Raw genomic sequence first — 16,107 nt, forward strand, 5'->3', positions numbered from 1 at the left:
TGTTTTCCGAGTGGCTGATACCGTGTACGCCCACCTGCTCTGTGTCAGTCTCCGTTGTTCTGCATCTTCACCAGCTCGTGTAATTGTCAGTGGTTTTTAATGCTTTTATTTTAGCTTTTCTAATAGGGGTAGAGTAATACCTCATTTTAGTTTTTAATTCGATTTTCCCTATTGACCTAGGATGTGTTCCATCATTTCAAGTGCTTATTTGCCGTTTGTATATCTTGAATGGTTAAGTGTCTGCTCACATCTTTTCCCTGTTTTTATGGGATTGTTTGTTGAGTTTTGAGAATTCTTTATACATTTAGATATTCGGAAAGTTGTCCTTTGGCAGATATGTGATTTGTGCATATTTTCTCCCAATCTGTGGTTTGTCTTTTCACTGGCTTCATAATGTCTTTCATGTAGCAAAACTTTAAAATGTTGTCGATATCCAAATTATATATTTTGTCTTATTATTGTGCTTTTGAGTTTATGTCTAAGAAATGTTTGCCTAACCCAAGGTCACAGAGGATTTCTCTCATATTTTCTTCTAAAAGTTTTATAGTTTTACAGTTTACATTTACGTCTCTGACTGATTTTGAATATATTTTTGCATATGGTATAAAATATGGATTGAGGTTCTTATTTGTTTGTATATTTATTTATTTGTTCATTTATGTAGATATAAGTGTTCCAGCTGAGGCAGACGATTTGTTAAGAAGATTGTGCTTTCTCCAATATAGCTTTTGTGTCTTTGTCAGAAAATATTGAGCTTATTTGTGTGGGTTTATTTTATTCTTCAATTCTATTGACATACTTTTCTATCAATACCATACTACCACACTGTCTTAGTGTAGCTTAATAATGTCTCAAAACCCAATAGTGTGGATCCTCCAACTTTGTTTTTCCCTTTTAAAATTGTTTTGATTTCTCATTCCTTTCATTTGCATGGATTTTTAGAATCAGCATATATACAAAATATTCTGCTTGGATGTTGATGGAATTTTACTTATAGACTAATTGGGGAGAATTGACATCTTAACAAGACTCACTTTTTAAACCAGGAACATAGTATATGTCTGTATTTATTTATGATTTTGGTGTGTGTGTGTGTGTGTGTGTGTCTTATTTTATTTACATCCTACATTTTAGGCTATTTGTAACATAGACACATGCAAACAACGTATCTGGTTTCTTTTCTGTTTTCTAGTTTTGTAATTCATAAGCCTTCAAGGTTGCACTTTTACAAATCAAGATGCCATTCTAGAGAGCCTCAGACTGATTTTTTTACTAAAGCAGAGTGTTGCAGAACCGTCCAGAGCATGAACTACAGTGATCCACCAAAGGAAATCTTACCTACAGTTACTTTAACTACTTTCAGGAGATATATGAGGGAGAGAAAAATAAAACAATAAACTCACCATTGAAATGGCCTTTCTTCACATTTCAATTGGCTCCCAAATCTGACTACTATTTTTTACTTTGCATAGTCCTTATGTGGTTTTTTAAAATTCCCTCCAGGATGTTTAGTTGTAATTAGTGGGTTTCCCTCCTATTCGCAGTTGAAAGTGAATTGGTTTTAATTGTCATTATCATAGTCCTTCTTGTTTTGTGATGCCATGGATGGTGGAGCAGCCAGAAGTGCTTTATTTGTGTTGTTTTATTTATTTTTTCTTCTTTTTCACTTTGAATAAACCAAATGCCAGACGAGTTTCATAATGTGGGATTGTTCAATGTGAAGGGTATGCTTTCACTATGAAAGTTCAAAGGATTTGTCTTAGGTGGGTGGAGGCCTAGGAAAAAGGGTGGAACACAGAACCACACTTTTTAAGCCCAGTAACAGTTATTTAGAGTCAGGAGTTTCTTCCATTCTTGACATTGCCATGATGTGTCACTTAAAAATAAATAAAATGCAGGTTGATGTGACCGCAGAATCACCAGGGTCTGTCTAGGAGCATTTCTTAGCAGGCATTGCCTTGCTGACAAATAACAGAGATTCGCATATGACACAGGATCTCACAATATTACCGTTTATTTGGCCCAAAAGAGAACACAGTGTCCTATGTCCAAACACAGCTGAGCTGAATGATAAACTCCAGTAGCATCCAAACACTATTATCTCCCCCACATCTTAAGAGGGCTTATTATCAAAGCTTAAGTAGCATTATCTTCTAATAGAGATAATAAGCACATTTTCCATTTTATCTTCAAGAATTTGATATCACTAAATGTGTTCTCTCAAGCACAATATAAATGGCTTGTTTTATTTATAACCTACACTAGAGGCCTGGAGCATGAAATTCGTGCACGGGTGGTGTGTCTCTCAGCCCAGCCTGCACCCTCTCCAATCTGGGACCCCTCAAGGGATGTCCGACTGCCCGTTTAGGGCCTAAACGGGCAGTCGGACATCCCTCTCACAATCCAGGACTGCTGGCTCCCAACTGCTCGCCTGCCTGCCTTCCTGATTGCCCCTAACCACTTCTGCCTGCCAGCCTGATCACCCCCTAACCACTCCCCTGCCAGCCTGATTGATACCTAACTGCTCCCTTGACAACCTGTTTGCCCCTAACTGCCCTCCCCTGCAGACCTGGTCACCCCTAACTGCCCTCCCCTGCGGCCAGGCCCCCCCCCCAACTGCTCTCCCCTGCAGGCCTGGGTTCCCCCCAACTTCCCTCCTCTGCTGGCCTGGTCACCCCTAACTGCCCTCCCCTGTGGCCAGCACCACCCCCCCAAATGCTCTCCCCTGCAGGCCTGGGTTCCCCCCAACTTCCCTCCTCTGCTGGCCTGGTCACCCCTAACTGCCCTCCCCTGCAGGCTTGATCGTCCCCAACTGCCCTCCCTTGCAAGCTTGGTCCCTTCCAACTGCCCTCCCCTGCAGGCCTGATCTCTCCCAACTGCCCTCCCCTGCTGGCCATCTTGTGGTGGCCATCTTGTGTCCACATGGGGGCAGCCATCTTGTGTGTTGGAGTGATGGTCAATCTGTATATTACTCTTTTATTAGATAGGATAGAGGCCTGGTGCACGGGTGGGGGCCAGCTGGTTTGCCCTGAATGGTGTCCCGGATCAGGGTGGGGGTTCCCTTGGGGCATGGGGTGGCCTGGGCGAGGGGCCTGTGGTGGTTTGCAGGCCAGCCACGCCCCCGGCAACCAAAGCGGAGGCCCTGGTATCTGGGATTTATTTATCTTCTATAATTGAAACTTTGTAGCCTTGAGCAGAGCCAAGCCTCCTGCTCGCTCTGTGGCTGCAGCCATTTTTGTTGGGGTTTATGTATCTTCTATAATTGAAACTTTGTAGCCTTGAGTGGAGGCCTGGGCCGGCCAGGGTGTGCGGAAAGCTTGGCTTCCTCCATTACCAGGGAAACCTAAGCCTTCTGCTCACTCCATGGCCGCAGACATCTTGGTTGGGTTAATTTGCATACTTGCTCCTGATTGGCTGGTGGGCATGGCTTGTGGGTGTAGCAGAGTGATGGTTAATTTCATATTACTCTTTTATTAGATAGGATTTTAGGCTATTTGTAACATAGACACATGCAAACAATGTATCTGATTTCTTTTCTGTTTTCTAGTTTTGTAATTCATAAGTCTTCTAGGTTACTTTTTTACAAATCAAGATGCTATTCTAGAGAGCCTCAGACTGATTTTTTTTACTAAAGCAGAGTGTTGCAGAACCTTCCAGGGCACAAACTACAGTGATCCACCAAAGGAAATCTTGCCTACAGTTATTTGATATACCCTGAGAATATTCATATACCTTTTGTTAGAATAGAAGTTAGATTCTACAGCTACTCATTCAGAAGTAGGGTAGGGCTGAATTCTGAATGATATCAAAATTTGTATATTTGTGAAACCAGGGAAAATACTTAAGTTTTTGTTTTTGTTTTTGTTTTTTTGCGGCAGAGGGGTTATGCTTTTCCTATGGAAATTGTTCAATGCTTTTAAGCAGATAATGTGTTACAAGTCATACTTAAAAATTATATAACCAAATTAAGATGTATAAATATCAACAAGAGTTGGAAAAACTCAGGGACTTCATGGAGATTAAGTGTATATTTTGTCCACAAAACTATGCAGAAACATGATATGAGGGTGCTTTTTTAAGCCCTCAGCAAGGGCATTATGAACTGATTTTAAAATAGAATGATAATTATCCTTTCAAATGACTATTTGGCCCTTCATTTAGTCATCCAAATAAGGGTGAGAGCACAATTACATTGGACCCATAGGCTTCTAATGGACGAAACATGTCACAATATATATGTAAATGCTTTATTCATAATCTATAGTCTTTGTAGTTTACACATTCCATTTGCGTTACACATTTCATTGCCATCATAATCTTCTGGTTAGGTCAGGCATGTATTAAAAGCCCCATTTAGAGCTAATGGAACTGAAGTGAAAAGAAATGGTATAAATTTCCATTCTAGACACAGCAGAGAAATGCTGGCTCTGAGACTCTAAGGCCACTGTTCCCTTTGTGACAACAAACTTCCTCAGCAGCAAAGAGCCCAGCCTGCTGATTCATAATCCTGGGATTAAAGTTCTCACGAAATAGTGTTTGAGAGGATATTGTTTATTATCTGGGAAGCCCCATGAGTTTCAGTGTAAATGTCACCTCTCCTGGGAAACTCACCTTCATGAGACCAGTTAGGATTTTCATCGACAAACTTACTATTCCCACTACAATAAATTAACCACTTTTTAGAAGTGTTTTGTCTCACCGAAAACAATCCTGCGTACCCCACCTTGGGAAAGACAAATTGATTATAAAGTAATTATTCCTTACCACTTCTCTCCCTGGGTAATGTGTAATAAATTTTATAAGGATATGCTCTCTTCACTTCTGTATTTATAGTTCCTACCATGGTCCCTGACACATAGTAGGTGCTCAGTGAGAATGGGTTTAGTACACTAATATCTGCCTATATATGTGACTAGTGTATGTGTATAGTATATGGCTGCTGCATGGCTGTATATGTTTTCTTTTCTTATGAATATAGAAATGTTTGCCTTTCTCCCAAGTCCACTTGGGTACAAAATAAGCATATTTTCTGCTCACTTTTACAGGATTATACGTTGACAATGTATTTTCAACAAGCCTGGAGAGATAAGAGGCTGTCGTATAACGTCATACCTTTAAACTTAACGCTGGACAACCGAGTAGCAGACCAGCTCTGGGTGCCCGACACCTACTTCCTGAATGACAAGAAGTCGTTTGTGCACGGGGTGACCGTCAAGAACCGCATGATCCGCCTGCATCCCGACGGCACGGTCCTCTACGGCCTCAGGTGTGTAGTGTGCCTTGCAGAAAGGGACTCCTCCTGGACCAAGCAGCTACTGCTGTCTATTGGAGGGGAACATGTCGTGCTGTTTTCCCTTCTCCTCCTTCAAGCCTCCCGAGAAGCAGTTAAACCTCCTATCCCGCCCGACATCTGATAGCTCGGGGGAGCTTGCTTACAGAGGGACTTAGCCACAGCTAAGACTAAGCGTTTTTCTGAATTATATCAGCTGCTGATCCTAAAGCTGCTTTCTTTAAGGAGTGGGGATAAACAATGCCAAAATAGCTGAGACCTAGAGTTTCCTTAAAGTGGAGAAAAACAACGTGGATGCCGAGCCCTTGTTTGAATGTGGCAGAGGCGCCCTTGTCGATGGGTCCTAAGCTGCACCACCTGGGTCTGGTCCTCTGGTGACAGGAAGGCTTTTTGCGTCCTCTCACCCTCCAACGAGGAGTCAGACTTGGAGATAAAGTCATGAGCTTAGATTTATTACTAATGAACTTACACTATTAAATGTGCCTTTCGTCAGAAAAGAATGGTGAGGTTCTGCTGTTTGGATGAGGATAAATTGTAAAATAAGACAGTTTCTTCTTTTAAAGTTTGTTTTGTAGTAAAACAAATAGTTTCTTTAAAAATAAAGAAAAAAAAACATTACAGTATAAAGAATTCCTCCGCATTATAGTGCAAGAAACTCTGAATTGGAAAATGTTCAGTTGTCTTTGATCTATTCCATTTTCCATAAATATGTAGTCACTTTACTATAGTAATGATGATGGTAACAATAGTATTATTTAGTGAACACTTGTTAGAAGTCAGCTAAGTACTTCCCATACATTAATATAATCAATGTTCGCAACAACCTCGTAAGTTAGAAACTGTTATAATCTTCATTTTCAAATAAAGAGACTGAGGCTGATGGAACTTGCTAAGATCACGAAGAGCGTAAACGGGGAGGATGGGATTCAAACACTTCCCAGTTCAGAGCCAGAGCTCTTAACCAATACACTGGGATGACTCCGATTGATTTTTCTACCTGGAATATCTCATTTCCATCACCTACTCCATTCAGCATGCCAGATGAATACATTGTTTAGATCCTTCTAAACTGGCTTCATTAGCATGTCTGTAGAGAAAATGACCTTTGACTGTGGAGAGAGGGAGAGTATGAGGCAGGGAGAGAGCATGTTTGTATCCTATGTTAGCCTCTGAAGGTAAAGAGATGAATTGGAAATTTATATATGTCTCATTTCAGTCTTTACCTGCATGCTAGATAAACCCGGGCAAGGTTGTCAATACATTCTAAATGCACCAATGCAACGCTGAATGGATAGGAAATCAATCACCATGTCTTGGGAATTGAGAGGGAAAAGAGATGACCAATATAGAGATGATAAATATGTGTTCTTTACATTGCTGAGCCAATAATCAGACAAAGAAAACTGATGATTGTTCATTCTTATCATTAAGAGGCGCTGAACGTAAGAGCTGTAGCTCAGACTCACAGCAGGAGGGAATCACCACTCTCCCCTCCCCACTCCCAACAAGGGCTGCTGGCAAAGTAGGCAGGTTCCTGAAGACTCCGGGCATGCATAGCATCAGGACTTCTGCACAGAGAAGGCTCTGAATGTGATGGTCTTATTAGTTGTATTATTAATTCTGAATTTGAAGTTGATAAGGTTTTTCATGGAATTTATAAAAGTCCCATTCCAGTTTCTACTAATAGAACAATTTGTTTCATGGCTAGAAATTGAATGCAGATCGTACATTCCTTTCTCAGCTCCAGGAGGTTCATTTGTGATAAATAAATAAAAGAAATTCAATTAAAATTACCACTGCCATGGTTGATTCGGTTTACTCACCTCCCACCCCAGTCATTCTCTATTATTGATAGTCTAGTAAGAAACATATCTTATATTTGTGGCATCAACTCTGTCATTTCCATTTCAAAAACTTTGTATGGTTTCTCTTAAACCAAGCCTTTTCTTTTGTTCTCATCATGTCTTATCACTCTTCTACTTTCTTAACTGATTTGAAGAGCTACAGGATACAGAAACAATTTTGTAAAAGTTATGAATAATGCCTTTTTGAAACTTAAATTTATAGCTTGTGGCTAAATAATCATGAAACTCTTGAATATAGATTCTCCCTTCACTCTTGGCTGGTTGATAGTTCAGTTGTACCAATTTGATCTTAAAATCAAATACCTCCTGTCTTTTATGATCCTACTTAGAGATTTCTTTCAAGAGATATGGCTGAAATGGGAAGAATATTTTCTTGGAAATAACCTAGCTGTAGTTGGTGACAAAGGACTTTTCAGTTCACTAGACTGAAGAATTCCTAGCCATTTATAAAGCAAGTATTTCAAACAGGTCAACTGTCTTTTATTTTAAAATATAATTGGTCCAGTCAAATTATTTTCAGAACACTTTGAGGGAAAATGACACATAAAAATATAGGTGGTTGTTATTGTTTGTTTCTTTTGTGTTCTTTGTTTTGTTTTGTTTTTGTTAATGAACCCAGCAAAAGTACTAGCAGGTGAAAAATCAGGTTTAATCTGTTATTTACATGACATCATAAAGGATGTTACATAGAGATAAAGCAGACCATTATTGACTTTGAAAAAGGAGGATATTTGTTAGATTTCAAAAAGATAATGAATAATTGCATTGGACAGAGAATCAGGAGACCTGCATCCTATTCTAGTCTTAAAATTAGTGGTTCTTACATAAATCAGTTCTAAATTTTATTCTAGCTCCCAAAATCCCATATTCATGTGATTTTGCTAATGTGTGGCGTAAATATTTTTAGGACTTTACTTCATTATGCATATAGCTGGCAAAGCTTTACATAATATTTTGGTGCTTCAGAAATTGCATTTATCTCCTTGAAAAAAAATCTTATTAATTAGGAAAGTGAAAATAAAATCATAGCATTCAGGTAAGCAAGAAAGCCTGAATTGTCAACTTTGACATCTCTTAATGAGCATAACAATGTATATTTTTATTAAAACTTAGAATCTGAACCCAAATGGACTGCATATTATTTATGGCAAGTGATTAACATTATATCATAAGCATGCTATCACATTTAAAAAAATCTTCAACAAACATAATTAAAACAAAACTCCTTTTCTATGATGAGATGATGCACATTTAATATTAAAAATTTAGAAAATTCGGATAGGTTTTGAATAAAATTAGCCTTCATTCTACCACCCAGAATTAATCATTAACCTGTACCTTACTATATACTCCTCCAGATATTTTTCCCAGTGAAAAAAAGCATATAGGTAGCTTTTCATAAAAAGAATTCACATTATTTTTCTTTAATTATTTTCTTTCATAATGAATCCTATATAATAAAAGGGTAATATGCAAATCGACCAATCGGCAGAATGACTGGTCACTATGACGTGCACTGACCACCAGGGGGCAGACGCTCAACGCAAGAGCTGCCCCCTGGTGATCCGTGGCCACTCAGCTCAGCCAGAAGCCCAGAAGCCAGTTCACAGCTGGCGAATGCAGCTGCGGTGGCGGCAGCACTAAGGATGTCCGACTGCCGGCTTAGGCCCCCTCCCCATGGGGAGCGGACCTTAGCCATCAGCTGGACATCCCCCGAGGGCTCCCCGACTTCCAGAGTACACAGGCCAGGCTGAGGGACCCCCTCCCCAAGTGCATGAATCTCACGCACTGGGCCTCTAGTGTATGATAAATATGCTTGCCATGTGAATACATCCCTTTTCACTATCAGTCTTTAACTAATATAACACATATTTGGGATATAACTTTTTATTTAATATAGGATATGGCTTATGGTTTTGAGATAAGGCACAATATGTGGTTGTTGCAATAAAATGCAGGACTACTATTTAAAGGTTACTTAATATTTTAGCGACGAAGTTGTCCGTGGCACAATTTATACTCCTACAGTTGTGCTATTGTAATTTGTAGTCTCATTGGTTCAATAAATGGCCCAGGAGATGTACCGATGTGAAATTTACTAGGACATTTCTTATGGACGGAATGACTTCCTTACTCTTTCAGTAGTCACTGACCTATCTAAAAATAGCTCTTTGTCATTTGGTGTGAGGGGGGAGCCCTTGACTTCCTATGTCTGTATACCTCCCATATGTAACATTAGATCAGAAACATGTCACTTCTGATTAAAGGTTCACATTCTTGAAGAAAGATTCAGCAGGAAGCAGAAGGCAATTCAGCCGCCTCCTGCTATGCATGTTCTGTCATTGGGAAAATGGCAAAGGATAACGTTAGCCTGTAATGAATTTAGACAAGCAGGATTATTAATTTTATCTTCCTCTGCTACTCCTGAAGGTTTACCACAAGATGTTAGGCAAGTGAATACCTGAGCAGCCATTCCCCGTGGAAATGTAGCCTATCAAATATTAACATATCATTTTTTAACTCAGATTTCCTCATTGGTTTAATTCCTTTTCTCAGAGATGTTCAGTGAATGTATTTTTTCAAGCAGAAAACAGATATTTTTCTAGACTATCAGTCCCCCTGGCCAGAGCATGTGACCCTGTTCTCCAGATTTTCTCAGTTCTTCTAAGCAGGAAAAATCACCTTCACGTACCTCCACCTCTGGGGGAGAAGATGCATATAATATATTTTCATAAAATACATCCTCTTTAAAGAGCTGTCAGCAGTTTTTCAAAGAACATTTTTTTGCCCATCATTTTTCCCTAAGAGATAAAATTTAGATTTTTAAAAATGCATTTAGAAGTAACTTTTAACATCTTCAAGTTCATCTTTTAAAAAAAAAATGTTTTTAGAGAGGAAGAGAGAGAGAAATATTGATGTCAGAGAGAAACATCAATCGATTGCCTCCTAAACGCACCCAACCGAGGACAGGGCTCACAACCTGTGTATGTGCCCTGACGGGGAATCAAACCTGCATAGGACAGTGCTCCAGCCAACTGAGCCACACCAGCCAGGGCTCATCTCCTCCTTCTTATAGAAGAGATTGGGGGGGGGGGGTTCACAGAGGGGAAAGATTGTGCCTAACATCACAATTAATGACAAAGGACAGAGTAGAATCTCAAACTCCCAGACCTCAGAAATGGTGGCATGTATTTAGCAGCCTGGGAAATAATCCAGGACTCTTTCCGTTGCCTAATTCTGCTTGATTTTTAGATGAAAACATTTAAAGAGGAAAAGAAAGTCTGCCCATCTTCTCTTTTCTTCAATATTGCTGACTCATTTCCTTTCAGTAGTCAGTAGACCTACCAGCTAGGTGGGTCTCCAGTTGTCCTCATGTGCATTGATTTGTTTCAAATGACAGCGTTTGTGGCAGCTCTGATATCCAAGGTGTGAAAGGACCGATGCAGAAAAAGTGAACGGTTGGAGACTCCAGGGAGGAAACCAGCTGCATTCCCGATAAAGATACGGATCTTACACTGCAGGCCCAAAGAATGAGTACAGCGGTGTCCACCCTAAACTGGGCCTTGTCTGCCGTTAGCCATGCCTCTAACTTTCACACAACTGAACAAGTTCCTTCGTCCACCAGACTATTGGGGAAGATTCCAGAATACACTGAAGAAATCGCTTTATTTTCTAGAACAAGAATATAGATTTCTTTTCCTGGGGTATATTCCCCAGGGGGAGAAAAGAAAAGGAGATTAAAAGTTAGCTGACCTGTGGAAATCACCTCCCCAAATTTTTTGTTAGCTTTTGGTAAAAGTTGTAATTACCTGATTTGCTAAATGGGTGATAAGGGGGGCTTTCTAGCCCACCCTTACTTCTTTATTCTGGAAGTAACAAGTAAAGCGTCTTCCTTTGGAAACCAGACCAATATAATAGGCTAATGACTCCAATCACATTCGCCATATGATAAAATTCTCAAGCTATTTTGCTTATCAGAAGCAGCCCATTCTCTGCACTCTTTTGGGCAGAATAAAAGGCAACAAAAAGCTCAATGGCTGTAAGTCCTTGGAGGAAAATACTAATTCTGTGTTGGATTGTTCCCATTAGCCATAAAAGAGACAGTAATTAGGACTTTATATTTTAGCCACTGTAACAAGCCGACAACTGAGGGAAACCACTGAAAATACCAGGATAAAAGCTAAAGCTCCTTTAGGCATCAGAATACGAGGAGGCATCTGTGCATGTAGATCACTGCACAGTGAGGCCACAGAACAGAAAACCAGTGGAGGAGCAGTGGAACAGTGTTACGAGCATGGGTGTGGAATCTGACTGACTTGGTTCAGGGCCTCCCTCCATCACTAACTAGCTTTGCTCCACTCTTCTGAGCTTCAGCTGCCCTCCTCAGTGATACGGGGCTTCATAGTACCTACCTTGTAGGATTCCGGGACTGGAGTTGGGGACAGAGGCAGGGGGAGGTAAATGAAGGAATACTTGTAAAGCATTTAGTAAAGTGCGTGGCACAGAGCATGTTGTTTGTAACGATTAATTGCTATCATTAAGATTGCTATGTGTATCTAACTTTGACCTCTTCTGTTTCCCATCAGGATTAGCATGGATAATATTGGGTGGTGGTAAATCCTTATTGTGTATCAGCACGGTACTAGGTTGGCACAGAGGCAGTTGTGATATTCAAAACTTGACAGTCAAAGCTTGGAGGTTAATGGGGGAAGGATATAGGTAATAGAGAGATGAGAAGTTGGATAGGATAGTAGACAAGAGTCAAGTTCTGTAAATTGTTCTTATAAGCTTTGTGCATTTTGAAAAAGTTAACCTAATAACTCTAGATTGAAAATACTGATATCACTTAACTAATAAGAATGTGGTCAGAATTAAATAATGTGACCATGTAAAGTAGCTGGCACACAGTAGGTACGCAGTAAATAGTAACTTTGGTTGTGGTTATGGTCATTACTGCAGTCACTAAGATAATTATAATAGAACCAATTGGGTGCGTGCTGTGCAGCATGTCCTGTGCATCCACTGTATCTTCCTTTTTCAAAAAGAGAAAGGAAACTGAGGCTTAAACAGATTCACTAACTTACTCAAAGCAGCATAACCACACGTGTCAAAGCGGGGAATCGAATCCAAATCTGTTTGACTCCAAAGCCCATGCCCTTTGCGTTTCACCCAGTTTAATGCAGAGACATGACCGAGTGCATGGACTGGGAGGTGGCAGAGTAGACATAGACATACTCGGACTTTTTATGAGACTAATCGCTTCCTGCAGTTACTCATTTTGACGACCTAATATTGGGTATGTCTGTGTCGTGTTCCAAAAGGAAGCCTGAGAACACACTAGTAGGTCTAATTTACTTTTAATGACAGAGGGCCATTGTAGTAAAGTGAATTGCTGAACCTTTCATTCCTTTATGCATTGACCCATCCAGTCCAGTTCTGACTGAGCAGCTCTTCTTGCTCTGCATAGGCGGGAAGGGGTGCAGGAGTGACTAAGCCAGACGTTGTCCCTACCCCCAGAAGCTTGTACTTAAGGAAGGAAAAATATAAACCACCAGCCAAAAGGACATTTAATAGTAAATATGAGGCCCCAAAATTATGATGAATTCTATGAAGGAAATTAAACAAACAAATGATCTGATAAGGAGCGCCTAGGAGAGGAAGGTGGTGTCCTACTTCAGCAGGTGACATCTGACCCAAGACGTTATTTCTGAAGATTGACAGCAGCAATCTGGGAAGCGAGGGTCTGGTGAGAAAGGACAGAAGGGCAGTGGTCCTCAGAGCAGCACAAACTCATATGAACCAGGAAGGAAGATAAGTATCACTTGCTTCCCCCAGAGCTCTGTCTCTTCTCTCACATTATTGCATTTTTTTGTTCTTTATAACGAACTACATTATTCCCTGCTTTACTGCTCTTACTGGCCTCTCTCCACTAGAATATAAGCTCCCTGAGAGCAGAGACCTCTTGAGCAGAACCTGTCCCAGTGAATCAATGAAAATTAATAAAAAAGGTATTTGTGAAATGAATATATAGATAAATGAAGGTGTAATTGTGATGTATCCAGAGCACTTCTTATTTCATCAATCCAACTACCTGTCTCTGTTTATCGGGTGAATGGGACCTGTGGCCCTAGGGTTTATCTCAGATTGATATAACATTCTGTGTCCATGCGGGCATCTCATGCGAAATCACGTCTAACATTTTTAAACCGTGGATCTGCATCCTGAAGTAAATTCGAGGAGTAGAAAGAGAAGCATAGAATGACATTGATATCATTTAGAATTCAGGTATCAAAGGTTACTGTGTTTTGATGAGATGGGAAAAATGGATCGTCCTACCCACTAGTGCATTTCTCTTTCTACACGGGAAGAGCTGTACCAACCGTGAGACCTTGCTTGAGGTGATATCAATTTCAGCAGGCGATAGGGAGGCATTCTGAAAACAAAGACCAGCTGTTGTCAGGAATCCAGCTTTGCAAATTGCACCTTACATACGAATATGAGTGGACTGTGTAGAAATTCCCGTTGGTGTGGTGTTTTCGTATGCTGCCTTATCGTTCGCAGTCAGTGTGGTATTTTAAAAGTCAGAGGCGTGGGGGTGCAGAGAACCGAATCAAGGTGGAATGCAGGTGACCCATTTTAGCCGTCTGCCCCAGAATGAGTCAAGGAGAAAACACTTCCTAATAAGAGCGAGTGCTTTTCAGACACACGCCACAGAAAACTTACTACCAGGGAGTTCGGGGGGCGGGGGAGGGGGGAAAGGTTCTTTTTTTATTCATGATAATCCAATGTTTTATGACTAAAAATGTGTATGGCTTCTCATGTCCATGAATTGCAGGTCAGAGGTATCATATTCTTTGCTTAGCATTAAGCGTGTCTCTTATGTTGTTCTTTTCTGTCTGTACTTGAGTGTGTGTGTGTGTTTGTGTGTGTGTTCACATGCATGCACACATGTGATTTCTGTGTTATCTAATAGGAAACAAGGCAGGCAGTGGAAGAATAGAGGTTGACTACTGTATGGGGAAAAGACACACTTACTTTGCTCACACAGTATTTTCCAAAATCATGAGTATTTAGCCCATTTGGCTGGAATGGGTTGATTTTTCACTTGGGAAGTTAGATTTAAGCTACAAAATAGTCTTAATATCCATGGAAAAGAGGCTGATAGTGTGATAATGAGAAACACTGCCCCCACCCAACTGGTAATTTCTTAGCTAATTTAGTATGTGACTGAATTGTATATTTTGCTGCTACACAAATGTTATTAAGTTACTCAGTCTCTATGTACTTAGTCATCCTCTGATGAGGGGGTGAGCCAACCATAGGTCTGGTTTTTATTTGATCATAGGTGGAGTTACTTATGAGGAGGAAAAATTCATGTCCCCTGCATGGGTGGCCAAGGGCTGGGCAGGGATATGCTTTGAAAGAACAGAGGGGAAAATGAACACAGTAATGAAAATGAACTTCTAAATTCTGTGCATAAGAAAAACAGTGTTGCCCTAACCGGTTTGGCTCAGTGGATAGAGCATCGGCCTACGGACTGAAGGGTCCCAGGTTCAATTCCGGTCAGGGGCATGTACCTTGGTTGCAGGCACATCCCCAGTCGGGGGTGTGCAGGAGGCAGCTGATCGATATTTCTCTCCCATCGGTGTTTCTAACTCTCTATCCCTCTCCCTTCCTCTCTGTAAAAAATCAATAAAATATATTTTTTTAAAAAAAGAAAAACAGTGTTTTGCTGTGAGAGGAGAAGTTCTAAATAATATAGATCCTCAGTCATTTCAATTTGAGAAAACTGAAGATTCTGAAATCACCTGAATGGCTGAGTTTAGTCTGTTACCTGATAGGCTTTAATTTTCACGTTTATTTTGTTGCAAAGCTCTCAGGCATCTTAGACCCAGAGGCCGTATTTCTGGGTTACTTTTGCTTTGTGATTTTGCTCTTTTCAATGGATGCTCAGGCTTTTGTTTTTCCATCGTAAGTGGGGTGCTTGGCTCAGTTTTCTCTCTCGCAGTATTTTTAAATGGTGTAAAAGCAAGTTACTGTCATTCAGTAACAACCTTCTTTAATTTCAATAAGCCCTTTAAGTTTTCCATTTCCATAGGATGGATAGAAAAGACTGTAAAATATACAGGGAGTGCCCTAACTAGTTTGGGTCAGTGGATAGAGCGTCGGCCTGCGGACTGAAGGGTCCCGGGTTGGATTCCAGTCAAGGGCATGTACCTTGGTTGCAGGCACATCCCCAGTAGGGGGTGTGCAGGAGGCAGCTGATCGATGTTTCTCTCTCATCGATGTTTCTAACTCTCTATCCCTTTCCCTTCCTCTCTGTAAGAAATCAATAAAAATATGTTTAAAAAAAATATATACAGGGAGCCAAGTTTACAAGAGGCCATAGCCTTAGTTGCTGCCTGCTGTGACCCAGTAGCAGGTGGGGGAAGGGCAGGGGAGGGTTTAAATTCTGTGTGCCAGCTGCCTTCAGCTGGGCAGGCAGGGTTTTGTTCAGGAGAACAGCAGGGTAAGGGCTTACCTATGTCCACAGCACTCTCTTCTAAGCAGTCACTGCACATGAATGTGCTCCTTACATGAGCCATGCCCTTCTGTGCTTCAAACTATGGCTTCCAATCCCGCATTTATTTTCCTCGACGCTCTGGTGAAGAGAACCAACGGAATCAAGAGGGGGTTGGGGACACCAGACTTCTTGACTTCTCTGGAGAACACCATCTGCACGAACAGATGGGAAACAAGTCACAGGGCTGGAGGGGGACTCCAAGATCAAAAAGGGGGCATCTGTAATACTGTCAACAATAGAGATACATTTTTTAAAAAAAATCTTTAAAAAAATAAGAAGAGAGGAACGATAAAGAAATGTGATGGCAGGGACGAGCAATGAGTGCCAGTGGCTGGGAATTCTTTGCCCTCTGACCCAGATAATGGTCACTGAGTGGCTCCCACCCATGG

General features: G+C 40.8%; 1 protein-coding gene across 5 annotated transcripts in view; it reads left to right on the top strand.

The window, feature by feature from the left end:
• GABRB2 (gamma-aminobutyric acid type A receptor subunit beta2) overlaps nucleotides 1–16,107 on the top strand; it is a 203,358-nt gene that overhangs the window by 65,235 nt on the left and 122,016 nt on the right. For all 5 annotated transcript variants that reach the window (XM_080673122.1, XM_080673118.1, XM_080673120.1 and 2 more), the window contains exon 5: nucleotides 5,046–5,266. In XM_080673122.1, coding sequence (XP_080529248.1) covers nucleotides 5,046–5,266 — 221 coding nt within the window. The remainder of the gene's footprint in view (nucleotides 1–5,045; nucleotides 5,267–16,107) is intronic.

The sequence above is a fragment of the Plecotus auritus genome (genome assembly GCF_963455305.1).
Source record: "Plecotus auritus genome assembly, chromosome: 6".
In the NCBI taxonomy this organism is placed as follows: domain Eukaryota; kingdom Metazoa; phylum Chordata; class Mammalia; order Chiroptera; family Vespertilionidae; genus Plecotus; species Plecotus auritus.